This window comes from Anomalospiza imberbis, chromosome 17, assembly GCF_031753505.1.
Source record: "Anomalospiza imberbis isolate Cuckoo-Finch-1a 21T00152 chromosome 17, ASM3175350v1, whole genome shotgun sequence".
Classification (NCBI taxonomy): Eukaryota; Metazoa; Chordata; class Aves; order Passeriformes; family Viduidae; genus Anomalospiza; species Anomalospiza imberbis.
Window position 1 is genome coordinate 1,690,698 of NC_089697.1, and position 18,552 is coordinate 1,709,249.

The 18,552-nt window shown below is 53.2% G+C and overlaps 1 protein-coding gene across 5 annotated transcripts in view; it reads right to left on the reverse strand.

Moving 5' to 3' along the window:
- Nucleotides 1-4,277: 4,277 nt before the first annotated feature.
- RALY (RALY heterogeneous nuclear ribonucleoprotein) overlaps nt 4,278-18,552 on the reverse strand; it is a 127,786-nt gene continuing 113,511 nt past the window's right edge. For 3 of the 5 annotated variants that reach the window (XM_068207468.1, XM_068207467.1, XM_068207471.1), the window contains 5 exons: nt 12,251-12,298; nt 11,528-11,688; nt 10,710-10,823; nt 9,820-9,979; nt 7,414-8,396 (listed from right to left, as the gene is read on the reverse strand). In XM_068207468.1, the coding sequence (XP_068063569.1) occupies nt 8,348-8,396; nt 9,820-9,979; nt 10,710-10,823; nt 11,528-11,688; nt 12,251-12,298 (532 nt within the window). In that variant the 3' untranslated portion in view covers nt 7,414-8,347. Of the gene's footprint in view, nt 5,914-6,139; nt 6,189-7,413; nt 8,397-9,819; nt 9,980-10,709; nt 10,824-11,527; nt 11,689-12,250; nt 12,299-18,552 lie in introns of those variants that run through there. The other 2 variants (XM_068207469.1, XM_068207470.1) reach the window with 2 other exon arrangements.

Genomic DNA, 18,552 nt, shown 5'->3' on the forward strand with positions numbered 1-18,552 from the left:
GGCCCTCAGAACCTGCTGCAGACCTTGTACTATGTTTTTTGTTCAGCACCAAAATTGCCATTTTTCCACCAAGGCTGTGAAAAAATAAGTTCTGAGAAATGTGAGCTCATCTGAAATTAAGCTTAAAATATTTTTCTTTGCTGTCTTGCCCCACCCTCCCTGACACCCTCGGACAAGAGAGGGAGGAGTGGTTGCTTTTTTTATTCTTCTGAAGGAGCTGTCTGGGGTTCTCCTGATGTGGTGATTTGGGCTCGAGGTGTGGCTGTTGAAGTTTCCCTTTTGGTGGGAAAGCCCTTGCTTGGGGCTGCCTATGGAGTCTTGAATATTGCACACATGGCAGTTTGCTTTTAATTCCAGACCTTCTCCACTTTCCCAAAATTCATGTAAACAATGTGCTGAAGCACACTGTTTCCCTCTACTCTTTGTTCTGGATGAGGGAGGTGGCCTGTATTTAAATCCTGCCCCTGGCCAAGAACATCCCTGGACTTGAAGGTGGAGTGTGCTGGGGCTGGAGCCTCTCTGTCCCTCTGGACGTGCTGTTGGCACAGAGGCCACTCCTGAGCTGGCCCACAGAGCACACGGGCCAGCTCTGGCCTGTGGGGACAGCAGGAGGGGCTGAGCTGGAGCACAGGGTGCAGCCCAGGAGGAGCTGTCCCAGCTGAGCTGCCAGACCTGCTCTCCTCACCCCACCTGGCTCAGGCTCAGCCAGCATGAGGAAGCTCTGAGCAAACCCCTGGAGTGCTGGGGGCTCTGCACCCTTGTGCCTGGGCCAGCCTGGCAGAGGCAACAATCCCCCTGCCAGGGAGGAAATTGGGCAAGGAAAGGTGCCGAGCTCGGTGTTTTCTTGCTGGACCAGAGCAGGGTGTCCATCCTGCCACATGCCCTCTGTGCAGGGCAGGCAGAGCATTCTCAGCGTGGCTGAGTCCTTTGGCACCATGTCCCCATCCAAGGCTTGGGGGTGTTTTCCTGCCGGAGGATGCACAGGCTCCACAACTCCCTACCTGGAGCCTGTGGGGTTTTTGACCACATCTCCACATGCAAAACTTTATTGAGAATGATGCCTTGGGAAGGCTGACCTAGAACAGAGACTGGACAGAGCTAAAGAATAAAGTAGGGGTTTATTAAGAGGCCTCAATGGATCCACCTTGGGCAGCACAACCCAAAATGGCCACAAAATGCAAAACCTGTCATGAGGTCTCACACTTTTATAAGTTCTGCTCCATTTGCATATTGGAGTTAATTCTCCAATTCCAGCTTTAGGTTATGAAGTCCCATCCTTCTTGTTTTTCTCTCTTCATTCTGCCATTGTTTGTGCTCTTGGGCCTGAGATGTGGATCATTTGTCCTTGGTCCCCAGCTGGAGAAGGAATTGTTTTGTCTCCCTACTCTGTGAAGAGAGCTCACCATTCAGAGCTTAATATGAAGCCCAGACTTACACACTAAAGCAGCTCAGAATCTGAAAAATAAAAAAGCTAAAACCTGAGGCATCAAGAAGAGGGAATTGAACCTCCTGCAGTTAACAAGAAGACAATACAGGAGGGATTACAACCACTGTGACAGACACAGCAAGTGGCTCTCACAAATTCCCCGAAGGACAGTCCTGTTACAGCTGCAGTAACTGAAATGTTCCCCAAGTGCTGCACAGCCTGGAACTGTGATTCTCATTAAAGTCAATGGGAGTTAATAAAGTCAATGGGGGTTTTTGTTGCACCTCCTGACTCAGACTGAATGAATGATTGCAGACATTTTGGTCCCAGCAATTGTTTGTCCATGTCCAGAAGCAATGGAAGGAGCATTTGGGACTGGAGGAACCCTGCTCTGCTGCTCTAATGCCTGTCCAGGCCAGCGTGGGGAAACCAGAGCACCAAAGCTTCCCGCACATCTGCTGGTGCCATGCCATGCCATGCCATGCCATTTAACCCAAATTGTGTCAGCAGCCTCAGACATTCCTGTTTCCTTTGCAGAGGTGCAGGCAAGGCAGCAGGGACTGAGACTTTGAGGGTGTTTCTAAGCTAGACCACACTGTTTTTGCCACTGATGGGATGGGAGCAAACAGCAGCACAAGTGAGAAGCCAGCTGAGGTCCAGGACACTTGGGAATGGGACCTTCCCTCTGCAGGTGGTGGGGAAAATCTTTCACAAAAGCTTTATTTACTTATTTATTTCAAGCTCACACCGTGGCAACTATGTATGTTCAGTTGAGCTGCTCAGTTTTTGTTGGTCACTTTTCTTCAGAATATGCAGATGTGGAATTAATTGTTGCCTGTGGGGTTGTTCTGGAGAGAATGGACTGGCCCAACCCTTGTCTTCCCACATCCCAGCAGGGACAATTTACAGGGAGTGACTCTGTGGGGACACTGGACCATGGAAAAGGAAGTTGAGTGCAAATAGGGTGGGAGCCTTTACATTCATTCAAGAGCTAATGGGATCTGACACATCATTTTATGTCATGGATGTTTAAAGGGCCTTGGGGAGGACCACACCTCTGTTAGGCAGGACAACCCTAAAGGGCCAAGAGCTGGCTGTGCCTGTGAGCCAAAAGATGAGATGGGGAAGAAAATTGGCTTGGCTGAACTTCTGCTTGGAACTAATGAGAAAAGAAGAATTTTTGACTTTTGGAAGAACAGGGAAACAATTTAGAACAACTACAAGGATGACGTGGGGTTATGCAGGGAGAAAATAAGAAGGGTCAAAGTTCAACTTGAATTTATCTGGCTACTGCCATAGAAGACAATAAAAAATGTGGTTGTAAATACATCAGCAACAAGAGTAGGGCTAAAGAGAATCTCCCTCCTTTATGGGATGTGGCTGTGGGCTGGTCTCTTTCCCCAGCTATCAAGGGATAGGACAAGAGGAAATGGCCTCAAATTGTGCCAGGGGAGGTTTAGGTTGGGGATTATGGAAAATGTTGTCATTTTGTGTTGGTCAGGCATTGGAACAGCTCCCCAGGGCAGTGGTGGAGTCCCCATTCCTGGAGGGGTTTAAAAGAGGCGATGGGCACTTGGGGACATGGGTCGGTGATGGCCTTGGCAGAGCTGGGGGCAGTTGGACTGGATGGCCTTAGAGGGCTTTTCCATCCTAAATGGATCTGTGGGAAAACCATGCTCAGAGCAGGGGTGACCCCTCCTGAGCCCCCATTCCTCTCCTGACAGACGAGTGGAGCCAGCAGGGAGCTCTGCAGCTGCTTTCTGGCCCAAAGGCTGAATGGAGGGGTCAAGAGTGTCCCTTTCCCACCCCCTGCTGCCCCCTCACCTGGGTTCTCTGCACGCTCACAGACAGACCTCGCTTAGCACCAAAACCCCAGAGCTCCTGTCCTTGGGGCCCCACCCACAGCCAAGAGCAGAGTGACCTGCCCTGCTGAGAGCTCCCCGAGTCCCTCTCTCCCCTCCCAAAGTAATGAACAAAATCAAAGCAGCTCTTTGCTGGGAGGCCTCACCTATACTCTAAGGCTGAGCTGGAGCGAGCCAGCCTCAGCCCCCGAGGCCCTGCAGCTCTCAGAGCTGGGTATATGGCTCAGCAGACCGAAGGATGGGCTGATTCTCATCTTGACAGACAGTTTGACTTGGTTTGCTTTGGGATTTCCCCCCCCGCCGCCCCGTTGTTCCTCCTTCCAGCCACACAGACCCAACCATCAGCCTGATGCTGCTGCTGTCTCACCTTGGAGTGGACTGACGGCAGCACGGATGGACAGGTGGATGTTCAAACATCTCAGACCCACCATAAACTCAGGCAGTTTTGCTCTCCAGGGCTGGATGGTGGCCCAGCCAAAGAGCCCATCCAGGTTGGATGGGCCTTGGAGAAACCTGGTCCAGTGGAAGGTGTCCCCAGGAGATCATCTTTAAGGCCCTTTCCAACTCCAACCATTCGGGATCACTGGTCCCTCCTGACACCGCTCTGGTGTCACCCAGAGCACCACTTGTTTAAGGAGCAGTTTTTAGCACTGCTGGTTTGTGCAACCTGGCAAAGCAGCCAGATTTTTCCATCTGTTATGAGCTGGACCAGTGCAAAGTCCAGAAATTAAAGGCCTGGATTTGGCCCCTGCTCTCCTGCATCAGAGAAGCAGGGTAAGCCTTCCAAGGCTCCAGGAGAAAACCTCAGAACTCCTGTGAACACAGATGTTTTGCTCAGCCCAGTGGGATATACCTTGGGCAAGGAAAAGTAAATCCTGTGGGCAGCGCTGAGGGAAAGGGAAAAAAGACTTGGAAAGGAAAAAAAAGACTTTTCTGGAATAGAAGAAACAAGCATGTGTGTATGGCAGAGAGAAGAGAGGGGAAGCAAATTAGATTTCTTTCTTTTATTATACAGGATCATATGTACAAGGTCACTTCTCTCCCAAACAGCAGCAGCACAGTCAGTTCACAGCCAAACCTGCAGCTCATCTCTCCAGGCCTGGAGAACAGCTCGGGACAACTCAGTGCAGACCTTGCACAGGAACGGGGCAAGGGCAGGGCAAGCACGGGTCTCCCTCCAACCCCTCCTCCAGCAGCCCAAACTAAGAAATGCAAAGAAAACTTTGTGCTTCAAGAGCCATGCGTGCTCCAGGATGGCACCAGGGGCAGGGAAGTGTCACCCCTGGAGCTGTTTACCCTTCACCCTTCCAAGAGATGCTGTGGATGAGGTTGGAACACTCAGGACCACCCAGGTGTTGTGTGGGAAGGACTGGCCAGGGGGAAGGTGTGGACTCTGCTCTGGGTTCCAAGCACTGCTGTGTGTGTGTGTTCTGGAGGGAAAGGGGCGGGCAGGACACACCAGGTGTGAGTAAAGTGCTGTGTGAGTTTCAGTCCCCGGGAAAACGGGAGGAGCCCAGGAAGGAGAAACGAGGAGAGAACAGCTGAGGCCTCTCGGCTGCAGGGTCCCACCATGAGCCCTCTGCTCGCAGCATGGGGCAGGGGCCACAGCAGCTGGGAGCTGGGGAGCAGGGGAGGTGCTGCCCACCCACATGCACCGCGCCCAGGGCATTCCCTGTGCCAGCCTCGGGCATGCCGTCACCTTGGCCATGGAGCTCAGGCAGGAGCGGAGCGGTGGCACCATGCTCCTGACGTGCCCTGACTGGGGCAGGAGGAGGTGTGGGCAGCCAGGGAAGGGGCTGAGGTCTCTGGCTCCAGGCTGTAGGAGTTGGGTGCTCCACATCCCTTCCAGGAGCAGCTGGTCCAAGGAAAGGGTCTCATCCACGCTCCTCACTCTGCACAGGCTTGCTCAGCCCTGACACTGTGGACAATGAGCACACCAAACCACTGAGGGTGAAGTTTTCTTGCTTTCTCCTGCTTGGGGTCACTTGCTTTCCTGCAGCTTCCTCTCCCCTTCCCTCCTCAAGCAGCTTCCCAGAGCACAGCAGCTGCTCCAGCGCCGACTCCTTTCCACCTGGAAGTGACTGTGGACACACAGCAGCTCATGGGGCACAAGAGAGGTGGCAGGAGGTGGCCGTGCTGGAGGACAGCTCACCCCACAGCCTCTGATCAACAGGATCTTCAGCACAAGAACACAAACTGTCCAGACTGAGACACTACTTTTCCCTCAGTTAGGAAATGCTCTGGCTCTCACCTCGCACAGGAAAAATGTCTTTATTGGGCTGGGCTGAGCTCTCTCTGCTCTCCTGCAAGCAGCTCTAGAACACCTCTGGCTGCCCTGGGGACACACCTGCTCTCCTGGTCTCTGTGGTGGCTCTGGGTTGTGCAGGTCTGGCTCCTGCCTCCTTGGCTGGCTGCAGAGCTCCAAATCCATTGCAGGGGTGGTGGGGATCTGCTGGGAGGATGAGTTTTCTTTGCCTTTGCTTTACAGATGGATGGAAGATGTCGGGCCATGTTTCTCCTTTGAATGCCAGGTAGAGATGACAGCAGCACTTCCATTCAGCTTGCCTTGCTCAACGTGCCAGGACAGGGTTTAGCTTCGTGCTTTCCTCACACTGTTGCTCACAGCTGCAAGGAGAGAAGGGGGAGCTACAGCACTGTCCTTGAACCCCAGAGATTTGTCACTCAGGAAAGGGGGTGAAGGGCTGGCCAGTGACCCAGCTGAGCAGCCAAGCTCCATGCTAGGGAAACACAGAGGATCAGTGGAAAAGAGCCTCTCCTGAAGCAGCAACCCCCCAGGCCCAAGAGGCACAGAACGAGAGCTTTGGCTCCATCAGCAGCACGGGAGCTGTACCTGGTTACTGTAGCCTGGCATCCTCCACGTCTGTGTAATGGCTGTTCTCCTGCAGGGAAAAGGGAACCAGAAACAGTGAATCACCCTGTGTCCCTCCTGCCCTGCATGGGACACCTCACATGTGGTCACCAGCTGGTCCCCTGCTGTGGGAGAGCAGTGCCAGGGTGCTCAGCGTGATGGACGAGCTACAAAACACACCTGGTATGGACACCAGGCAAAACCACCTATTTCCTCTGGCTCCTGATTCTGAAATGGCTCTGCCAAACAGACCTGGGGTGTGCAATTCCCTCCAGGCCTTGGAAGTAATAGAATCACAGAATCATTCAGATTGGAAAAGACTTCCAAGATCAAGTCCAACCATTAACCCAGCACCTCCCACATTCACTTCTCAGTTCCAATGCCTGACCATTTCTTCTTTCAGTGAAGAAATTTCCCTGATCTCCAATCTAAACCTCCCCTGACACACTTTGAGGCCATTTCCTCTCATCCTGTTTCTTGTTCCCTGGAACTGCCCAGTGCTGCCAAAGTGCCTCAGTCCACGAAGGCAAATTCTGCTGCTGAGCACAGGAACGGGTCCCAGTTTGCAGCAGAACTCGTTATCCAGAATGGTAACACTCATCCAGCACTCCAAAGGCCACAATAATGGTGCTGAACTGCTCCCCAGGCAGGGCTTTGGAAAGCACAGCATGTGTTTGGACTGCCTTGATGGTCTTGGAAGTCTTTTCCAGCCTTTATGGTTCTCAGTGGAATTTGCTCCTGGAGCTGCTGTGCAGAGCAGCATCACTGGGGGAATGGGGTGCTCAGCAGTGGGGTTTAACCTCCTGCACAGGGCGAGTACTTCAGGGATGGAAATGGATCCAGGAGTTCTCTGCAGGGGACACGAGGGGCTTCAAAACGAAAGGAGAGGGAACAGGCTCTGCCTGAAAGCCAGGGGAGGTGGCCTTGCTCAGGGCAAGGCAGAGCCCAGCTGCACTGGGATTGCCTTGGAACGGGCCCTGAGGCAGCTGGGAGCCGGTGGGGGAGGATCAGGGCCAGCCCAGCTGGTGGCACTGTGGCAGGCATCCCCTGCACACCACTGGTGCAGAGACCCCAGGGGAACCCCCTGGCATCTGGAGGGGAGAAGCAGAGCTGGAGCAGGAAACAGAAGACTTTGGGACAGCATCAAGAGTAAGTTCTGGCCCAGCTGAGCAGGGAAGACATCATTCTGGTCCCTGATGGCCAAGAACACCTGGACAGGGATGTGAAGGTAGAGAGAAGCCTTGGCTGCAGAGCCCATGGGACTGTGAACCTGAGTACCCCAGAGAAGTGACCAACACCAAGAACAGGATCAAATCCCTGAACTTAAGAGAGCAGATTTGGGGTTGTTCAGGGATCTGCTTGGTAAAATCCTATGTGAGACATCTCTGGAGGCCAAGGAGGCCAGGACACCCAGACTCCTATGGTGTGAGACTTCAACAGGCACCCAGCACCAACCCCAAAAACTGTTTAGATGCAGACTGGGCAGATAAATGACCAAAACTGCATGAAACCAGAAGAAAATCTGACTGCAAATCAACCACATTGTGCTGTAAATACCTGAACACATCAGGAGTCCTTTAGCTTTCCCTCCAGAGCAGTTGTCTGTGTGCAGGGATCTCCCCTTGAGCAGGGCCATCCCTCAAGACACCCCTCAGCTGACACCAGGCATTGATGGGCTGGCAGGTGACTTTTTTTGCACACATGTGACATTTAAGGCATGTCCACAATAATCTTTGTATCCCCTACTAAGTGCAGTAAATAGTACTGTCCACCAATTCAGCTGCACTTACTCAGTGTTTTCCATATCCAAATTTATGGCTCAGAACTCAATAAACTCCCTCAGCTCTGTCTGAGTGATCTCTGCCTCTTCTCCTGCCACCCCCCTGCCCCTCAGAGCCAAAGGGATTTTAGGGACCCCATGTGGGTGCCATGTCCATGGACAGCAGGTGGTGACAGCCACACTGGGGTGTGGGATAAAGGAGTCACTCCCAGGAACTGGGGGGACCTCAGGACTGCTCAGTGCTGGGAGCCCTGGGGAGCTGCCTGCACACACTGCCCTGACCATCCAGAGCACTTGGAAGCCGGTCTGAGGCTGGCAGTGGAATATTTCTCGCCTTGATGCCACATCAGGAATAGGGAGTTACAGAAAATAGAGATGTGAGCTGAAACAGTCATCTTTTTCTTCTCCTCTTAATGAGGACCAGCTCTTCCCAAACCACTGCCAGCAGATGTCCCTCCAGTGTTTTCTTACCCTAGCAAAGGCAGAGAAATGCACATTTTTTGTTGACAGGCTCTGTGCTGCTTTATCATCATTAACATCAGCAAGTTTCCCCCTAATGTCTACCATCTGTTTGCCCTGATGTATGTCGAAACTGGCCTTCCTTTTCCTGACACAGATTGTGCCTTTCTTCTTCCCAGTGCCTGGTGTGACCTCTCCCCTCCAGCAGGGCTGAGGGACTCCAGCCTGGAGGCCCCAGACCTGGAACAGCTCAAGGACCCCGTTCAGAGCCCTCACCCAGCATGGCTCCAGCAGGACAGAGCAGGAGAGCACAAACCAGCTGGGAGTGTTTGGAGCTGGAGCAGTTTAACGCCTTGGGAAGGGCTGTGGATGTGCAGCGTGGGCACCCAGAGATGGAGGGTGAGGAAGAGGAGAGGGATGCTGAGCTTCATCCTCACTTCTGCTGCCACCAGTGCTGGGGTGGGGAGGGACTGAGCTGTTCCTGGGGCCACTCAGGGCAGACCACGCCCTTCTGCCCTGAAGTCCTGCTGCCCTCAGCCTGGATCTGGAGCTGATCCTGTTCTCAGCAGAGTTTTGGTTTGATAAATGACAGTGCTGCCACTGATACCACAGTGCCTGTTCTGTACCCAAACACTGGGCTCCCATCCAAATGCACAGATTTGTCCTGGGCTCACCAGGGACACCCCTGTTTGGGGCAGGACTAGGAGCAGTGGGGCTGCTGTGTGCCCCACACATTGCTGGGGTCAGACCTTGGCTTGTGCCATGGGACATGAGCCTCTGGAGAGGGACTTTGGACAAGGGCCTGGAGGGACAGGACAAGGGAAATGGCTTCACATTGCCAGGGCAGGGACAGATGGGATATTGGGAAGGAATTCCTCCCTGTGAGGGTGGGCAGGTCCTGGCACAGGTGCCCAGAGAAGCTATGGCTGCCCCTGGATCCCTGGGAGTGTCCAAGGCCAGGTTGGACAGGACTTGGAGCAACCTGGGATGGTGGAAGGTGTCCCTGCCCATGGGAAGGGGGTGGAATGAGAAGTTTTCTAAGGTTCCTTCCAATCCAAACTCTCCTGTGACTCCGTGAATGTCTGGTCAGCTGCAAGGGCACTGCAAATGCAGCTCATCTAACACAGCCTGTCCTTGCCGTGCGTTTAAATCCATCTAAGAATCAGCTGGGAGCAGAGTGGATTGGTTTAAACCACTCCAAGCTGTGAAATCAAGGATAAATGTCTGAATTTCAAGAGCCAACCATGTTTCTTCAGCACCTCCATGCGTGTTTGCATGGTCAGTGCTTCTGCAGGCTTGAAAGAACAAGTTGTCAGCAACAATCAGATTTAAATACTGCAATCTCTTTGCAGGAAGGAAAAAACTACTTTTCCTGGGGATTTGGCAAGTTCCAGTAAAACTGTGGCCCACTCCTTTGCTGCAGGGATGCTCTCTTACCAGTTCATCTTCACACTCCTCCCGTGCCAGCCCCTCCTCCTCGCCCTCGTCCCCATTGAGCGGCTCCTCCACGGTGGCCTCGGCCTCAGAGGCCGTGTCCTCCTGGGACACCTGGTTCTTGCTGCTCTCCGCCTTCTTCCGGGCCTCTGCAGGGGCAACAGCCACGTCAGGGCTGGCAACCAGGGCCACAGCCTGACTTCAGGACAGGGCTGGCAACAGGGGCCACAGCCTGAATCCCTGGGCCAGAGAACCCCACATCCACTGCGGGAGGGAAATAATAATGGCGGGAACACTTCCTGCCATGGGGAGTTCTGCTGATTTTGAACAGGCAGCCCGGGACACCGTGGAGAGGGCAGAGAAGGTTCTACATCCCCCAGCAGGATGGTGGGAGCCAGGGATAGGGATGGGGATAGGGATGGGGATAGGAAAAGGGGTAGGAAAGGGGTAGTGTAGGGTAAGATAGGATATGGGTAGGACATGGGTAGGACAGGGATGGGATAGGATAGGATAGGGATAGGGATGGATAGAATAGATTAAAATAGAAATAGGATAGGAAATGGATAGGAAAGCAATGGGAAAGGAATAGAATAGAATAGAATAGAATAGAATAGAATAGAATAGAAGACGATAGCATATGACAGACTAAAATAGAATAGTAGAACAAAAAATGCAAACTAAAAAAAAAAACGAACTATATGACAAAAGAAAAAGATCTCATAATTTTAAACCTCAACTCTGTCATCTCAGGAATTTTGGTGTGTATAATTTTGGCTTGTGATTCTACCCTGGAACCTGGAGGTTGACACTTCCCTGTCAGAACCTGGAGGAATTTGTGATGCCCAAGGCCAGCCCCGAGGCATCCCTGCCCCCACTGACCTGCAGACAGCTTCTGTTCCTCAGCAATCTGCTCCAGCCGCCCCAGGAGAGCATCAATGTTGGATTTGATCTGTGTCAGCTCCGTTTTGATTGTCTGCAGCTCGCTGCTCTTCACTTGGGGGGAGGAAGGAAGGAAAGGAAGGCACTCAGCGCCCTGCAGAGCAGCCCCACCCCACAGCTCCCCCAGGGCAGCTCCCTGAGCAGGCAGAAAAAGCAGGGAGGAACTCCAGGCTGGGACCTGGGGGCTTTGGCACCCGCAGGCTATGCCTGCACTGCAGCTCCTCCAGAACTTTACACTAATATTTACACTAAAAATTTTTGAAAGCAAATCAAATCATATCAAATTGGATAATTTACCTTCCTGAAACACCATTGGAACCTCAAAGAGTAGAGCTCCTGGGTTTTGTGAAACTGGACTTTTACGCTTATTTTAAACACACGGGAAGAAATAAGTCTAAAACTTTTAAAATGTTTCTCCCTATCACCCCGTGTGTAAGAATCAAAACTTTTGGTACAATTACACTTCTGGCAGCCTTTCTAAATCCAGTAATGCGGCTGCCATCAGGAACGGCTTTAGTTTAAAAAGATCAAGCCTCAGCCTTTTAGTGTCTGGAGTGGACTAAGTATAGAATAAGCAGTTGTACCCCACAATAAATTCGGATTGTTTGACCATCACACCGAATCCCCGTCTCTCTCTCTTCATCGCCCACACTGCACCTTCCCCAGGAGCACCCCTGCAGCCGGGCTGCCGTTCCCAGGTGTTCTGAGGCGTTTTTTGGGAGCTCCCCGCGCTGTGCCCAGCCCTGGCACATACTCACACTTGAGCTTGGCCGAGCTGTTGGCGATGGCGGCCGACCTGGCGAAGAGCTTGACGGGCAGCGAGGCCTTGACGCGCCGCACCAGGGGGATGGTGACGCGCGGCCGCTTCACCGGCACCACGCGCGGCACCGGCGACACCCGGCCCCGGTACTCGAAGATCCTGAGGGGAAGGGAGCCAGGTGGGACTGGGGCAGCCGAGCTGTGGGGTGCCCCAGCCCGAGCCCCGCAGCATTCCTGGTGATTGGGGCCATGGGATGCCAACCCACAGGCTGGGCTGGACCCCTGCCCCCAATCCCTCCTGCCCCCCAATCCCCCCTGCCCCCAATCCCTCCTGCCCCCAATCCCCCCTGCCCCCAATCCCTCCTGCCCCCCAATCCCCCCTGCCCCCAATCCCCCCTGCTCCCAATCCCTCCTGCCCCCCAATCCCCCCTGCCCCCAATCCCTCCTGCCCCCCAATCCCCCCTGCCCCCCAAAACCCTCCTGCCCCCCAATCCCCCCAATCCCTCCTGCCCCCCAATCCCCCCTGCCCCCAAACCCTCCTGCCCCCCAATCCCCCCTGCCCCCAATCCCTCCTGCCCCCAAACCCCCCTGCCCCCCAAAACCCTCCTGCCCCCCAATCCCCCCAATCCCTCCTGCCCCCAATCCCCCCTGCCCCCCAAAACCCTCCTGCCCCCAAACCCTCCCGTCCCCACCCCACAAAGCCCCTCGGGCTGGGCTCTCACCTGTCGTAGAAGTCGTCTCTGTAATAGTCATAGTCGAAGTCGTAGCCACTGTAGAAACACGGCATCAGGGGTTAATTAGTGCTGGTAGTTAATTATTGTTGCTCCCTCACTGCCTGCTGGGCCATCAAGGATAAATAAATGGGTCCCGGTGGTGAGGGACTGTGCAGGCTGCAGGGAGGTGGGCTTGGCCCAGGGGGGCTGAAGGCAGAGGAGGGTGGCGTTGGCAGAGGGGTGTTAACCTGCTTATCTCAAGGAGGAGCAAGAAGATGCGTGTGGAGAAAAGTCGGGACAAAGGGGTTATTTATGGGGATATTTATTGATTTAAACCTCTCTCCCCCCAGGCAGACAATGACCATGTCCTATTTTCTTAAGCCTGAGCTGCATTTTAACCCAAAGTAGGAGCATTCCCCACTCCCTGGAGACCCAGTAACACTTTTCCCCTTGCTGCAGGCAGATTTTTACAAGGCAGCACAAACCAGGTGGTTTGACCCCACACACTGGGAGCAGCTGCCCCAGCTGAACACGACACCCTTCCCTGGTGTGCTGAGCTCATCAACCCTGGCCAATTCAGACGTGATGCTGCTGCTGGTCTCCTCTCTGCTCTGAACAAACAGAATCGGTGCAGCCCCAAAAAGCAAAGTCTGTCCTGCCTTCTGGAAGTGGCTGAAAAGAATGAGAGGTTGGTGGGGGAGAGGGACTGGGCTGAGCCATGAGGGACTGGGGATGGGGAAGGATGGCCACTCAAGAGTGTAGCTGAGAGTTAATCTGGTGTCCTGCATCTTTGACAGAAGTGGCAAGAACAACGTGTGGCTGACTGGGGTGGCTGGTGGGAAGCGTGGTTTGGACCAGGAATTCCAGGTCTGTCCTGCCTATTGCAGCACTGAGCTTCCCAGCCAGTGCTCAGTTTCAGTAACTGGCTGGTTTCTGAAAGAGGATTTTTCCACGCTCCTTGGGTTCCCCAGACCTGAGCACCTGTGACACGGTTGGAGACACCACAGCTGCTTTTGGGCCAAAGAACTGGTGCCAGGGTTAAGGACAAAGAGGTGGCTCATGCACCTCCTGCCCCAGTCATGCCCTGCCCTGCCCTGGGGACTTCAGTGAGGAGATATTCCATAAAGCTGGGCCTTATCCCTGAGCAGCTGCTGCCTGTGCCTTTGCCAGCTGGCTGGGGATGGGATGGGATGGGCAGTGCAGGGTCTCACTGCTGAGCAAAGACACTGCTGGGGAGATGTGACTGTGCAGATTCCACTGCATGGTGGAAAAGAGCCATTTTTGACAGACGAATTCCAGATTCTTTTCAGGTCTTCTGATCTGAGTTGTAGCCAACATTCCTGCTGGGTTCAGAGGAGACAGGAACATCCCACAGCCTCTGTCCCAACCTCTGCCTCATCTGTGTTTATTTATTCCCTCTCTGGACTGAAAGAGAAAGGCAATTCCTCCCAGGGCAGCTGTTGCTGGAATGAACCCAGCTGTGTGGGGCTGAGGGGATGGAGATCACAGAACTTCCATGGAGCTTTTCATGATGGGTAACTGGATTTTTGTTCTAACCCACAGTGAAACCTGGAGATACAAAAACCCTCCAAGAAAATAGCTCCCCTCAGCCTGCCAATTCACTTTGATCACTGAGGATGTTTGACTCCAGGTCTGTTTGAATCCAATAAATACAAAATACCATCAAAATAGGAAGCCATTTGAAAGGAAAATTGAAGTAGGCTGCTTCTACGCTGTCAGACTCTCCCTCTTCAATTTTTCCCCCTCCTTAGATGCAACTCAAATGAAATTGCTGCAATTTTGTAATATTTTCAATCCTGACAGGCTCTGGTGAAGTGCTTCTGGCTCTCTCCAGCTGAGCCAATGTTGTCCCCAGTCCCAGGCAAGAGGAGACAGTGCAATTTCCCTGTGGCTCCAGGGCTCCCCAAGAGATGAAGCAGAGCCTTCATCCACAGCACAAACTCCCTCTGATACCTTGGGTTTTAAGATTTCTGTTCTGTTCTGGTGTGCAGCTTTAGCTTTACATTAAGTGTTACTAGGATCTTCTCACAGGGTGGTGAAGACAAAAAAATCCTGTTCTAGCTGGAGACTCAAGGACAGTCCCTTCAAACTTCAGGCCCAAAGCATAAACAACGTGAGAAGAGGAGGGCAGGCAAGCAAGGAGGATGAAACTTCATCATCTGAAGCTGTTAATTGGGCAGTTCACTCCTATATGCAAATGGGCTAAAATTTATAAAACTGTGAGCTCTCGTGACCAGGCTCTGTTTTGCTTCCATCTTGGAGCCATCTGGGCAGAGCCAGGACAGTGGCTCTGGTACTGCCAGGGTGTGGCCTTTGAAGGCTCTTCAATAAATACCCACTTTATTCCTCTTAGCTCCATCCAGCCTCTGTTCCAGCTCCTTGAAGCATCACCTCCATGAGGAGCTGCTCCTGCTGGGAAGCTCTCTGTGGCTTGGAGACCACGAGGCAGCTTTGGACCATTTGTTGATAAACAACACAAAGCTTGGGGGTGTTGGGCAAAATTCTGAGATGCCCAAATTCCTTTTTCCTGACCACAATTCACACTCCTGGTCTGAGCCAGAAATTCTCCTCCAAGCCTTTGGTCCCCAGCAGAGCTGTGGGATCAGCACACGGGTAGCTCCATGGGGCTGTGGGGATGGAGAGGAGCTGCAGCTCCAGCCCCAGCACACAGCAGTGCCCTGCTGCTGCCAGCACTGTCCTGGGCAAAGCCTGGCACCTGGGAACAAGGAATGTGGCTCTGAATGGGGTGGGCACCTCCACCTCCAGCACTGACCCTGCCCTGAGGCATTTGGGTATCTCTGCCCTGTTCCTGGGCTTGGCTCCAGCACCAATAGGATGAAGCTCAGCCTCAAATATCTGTAGATCCCACCTGGAGAAAGTTAGAGAAGGACAGAGATGCCCAAGAGCCCAGGTGAAGCCTCTTCCCAGACCAGTCAATCTGCTGGATGAAGTGGCCAATGAACCCTGTGGCTGTTACTGCACTGTGTTAGTCCCTATTTCCAAGGGGAATGTGGGAGCAAGGCTGGGCAGCCCTGTGCTCTCCTGGTGGGAATCACTCCTGGCACTTCTGCAGGGCATTCCCAGAGGCAGTGAGGGGGTCACACCATGCCTGCACTGCAGGGCAGGGGTCCCAGAGCATCTGTGGGTGCAAAGCCCAAGGGTGAGGGGTTCTCCTGCCCTGGCCCTGAATCTTTATGGGACTGGGAGACACTTCCACCCTTTCAAAATTAATTAGGGGCATAATTATCCCAGGGAGCTGGTCCTGACCTCCCAAAACATGAGCCCAGGCTCTGCAGTGCTGCTTCAATTCCTGCTGACCATGGGGCAGCCCTCAAGGAAGGCAGAGGGCTGGAATGAGGGATTTGGGCAGCCTGTGGCTGTGTGCCCTGCTCTAACACACCAGTCACTCACGGCTTAACAGATGATGCCAGGGAGGCAGGGGCTGGATGGTTTTAGCAGCATCCCTGGAATCAGGCTTTGAGCACAGGGCAGGTCTGCCAGGATGAATCCAGGAAAAAAGATGGTGAAAGTGAGTGCCTTAGGACAGGTGATTTATCCTGAAAATTCCACTGCACGTAGGATAAACCATCCTGAGACTGAGGGATCATTCCTCAGTGACCTGGCAGCTCTGTCTTTGTGTACAGGAACAGTTTTTGGTGGTTTTCAATCAGCTGGTGACATTGCACCTTTCAGAATAAAGCAGAGTGAAAGGCTGGAAAGCAGGAAGGCTTCAAGGAACACCATGCTTCCACCTCCTGATGCATTGCCTCTGCTTTGTTGGCCTTTAGCAATCAAACATTTCTACTGCCTCAGGCTCCAAATGCAACTGTTCATAACTGAGGGGTGATTGTTTGCATGTGCCGCCTCTCCACCACATTTGTGGGGCCACTTCTGAGCCTGGACCTGAACAGCAAGTGTGCATTTGAGCATCTGTGCTTTAATTACTGCCTGGTACTGCTAATCATGAGTGCCACGGCGAGCTCAGCTCCCACACTTCTGTCCTGGCATTACTGCAGTGGGCAAAGGAATCCCTGCTGGAAAGCTGCTTGGAAAATGTGGCACTGATCAGTGATCTTGTGGAGCTGTGTGAGACTCCTTCCTCCTGCACACAGCCAAGGCAGTGGGAAATAAAGGAACGTGGGATGAAGTCTGGCATTCCCAAAGTGCTGGGGCTGCTGTAGGTTGGGACATCACTGCTCACCTCCCCCTCTGCCCCGGGGCTGCTCTCAGCCCTGTCCAAGTGCATTTGGCACTGGGATGTCACTGCTCCAGCACTAGGGCCTGGGAGGGGTGTTTGGGGATGGGCTGACACCAGCTTTAGGTATAGCAGGGGATGGATGCCAGTGTTCTCTGGCTGTGACAGTCAGTCAGCAGTGCTTTGTCCCTGTCACCACTTCAGAGACCCCTCCTGGGGCCAGTGAGCTGCAGACACCCAGCAGCTCTTGCCTGGGCTGTCCTCTCTGTCCTTGTGGCCATGGAGCAGCTTTAACCCAAGCTCTGCAGGGCAGGGCAGAGATTTGTGCCCCCAAAAGCCCAGAGTGGCACTGGCAGAGCCACCTTCCCTTCCCAGCCAGCTGACAACATCTGGGTGGCATCTCTGGCACCGACCAGAACATGGCCCCAAATGCCCCAGGAAATCCTGTCCAGACATTTGCTGTACAGGCAAAAAAAAAAAAAAAAAAAGCATTGTCAGAAGGCAGACTGGGAGAGTTTGGAGGGGCAGTGAGTGACTCCCTGGGGACATGGTCACAGCAGCTCACTGCCCAGCCATCCCCACAGGCAGCATGGCCACGTCTGTGGTGGTGGCCAGCGTGCCAGGCAGGAGCAGCCAGGACCTGCCCTGTGCAAAGGGATGCTCTGGGAAGTGCCAGAGGGAGAGAGGCCCAGAGATCAAGAGTGGAGGAGAGCAGTGATGACAGCAAGGCCTTGTAAAAAGTGAAGGTGACTCGTGTGGAGACACCTGAGAAAACTGATGGTGGCACGAGCCTGGGTGGAGGTGGATGGGAGCCTACATCCCCAAGAATTTCTGTTTGACACCTGGACACCCACCTAGGCTGGTGGATAAGTAAAAATGTCACAACTGTTGCTTCCTGTATGTTCAAAATGGAATTTCCCTTGCCTTGCCTTCCCCTCAACCCTCCCATGCAGACTTGGAGTGATGCAAAGCAAAAGTCAGCCTTTGGAAAAAATCCTCTGCTGTGTTTAACACAGCACTTCTATAAATTACAGTGCTGTGATTTTTGAAGTCTAACATTTAGAAAAATTGATGGTGGTTTGGGAAGCTGTAACCACAGCTCGCTGCAAACCTGGGATCCCTGTTTTTCAGGAGATATCCTAAGTTCTGCCAGTCCAGATGGCAAAGTTTTAATCTGACAGCCAGTCTGGGAAGAAATATTGCTGGAGCTCAGAGCAGTGCAGTTCTCCGGCCCATATTTTAGCATATCCATATTTGTGGGAGGGAGCAAACATCTCTCTCAGCAGTCTGAAGTCTGAAATATTGGTCATTCCAGAGGAAGGGATTAGTGCTCCAAGCACGGCTGAGCAGTAAATGAAAAGCTCGTTAGTGCAAGATGTATGGAAGGAGCTGATGTGTGTTATGGCCCCAGCCCCACGTGAGCAGTCCACGTGCAGCTGAACTGCAGGATTTGTGTCATCTCTGCTCCCACTTCCTTCCCCTCAGGTGGCATCCCCTGGGAACCCAGACAGCCATGGCCTGTGAAGGTCCAAGGGGTCCCAGGGTGGGAGGAGAAATGTGCCTGAAAGCTGCACGGGAGGAGCTTGGCTGAGAGGCTCCTGGAAGGAAGCCAGGGATGCCCTGTGGGTGGTGGGAGCCTGCTGGGGCTCTGGGGGTCTGGCTGTGTCAGAGCTGCATTTCCTAACCAGGATTTGCCATTCCACACCACACTGGTGCAGGATCACATGGCTGAGTCTGAATCACAAGGTTCTCTTCCCCCCTCACACTTTTTTTTTTCTTTTTCTGGAAAAATCTCCAGTTCTCTCATGGTTTCCCCTTTTGCTACACCCACCTATAACCCCAATACTGATTTTAGTCTTTTCCTCCCAACCTCACCCCTTCCAACTCCTTACTCAGACCCTTGGTCTCCTCACCATGAGACTGACATCAAAATCATGACAATGTATAAATAAAACACATTTGAGGACCTTGTTACTTAGTTTTGGGTTCCTGAACACGCAGGGCACTCCTGATATACCTTTCCAAGTTTCCCCTTCTGCAGCAGAAACAAGAACTTCATGAGTTTCTCCCGCATTCCCCTGACTCCAAAGTCTGG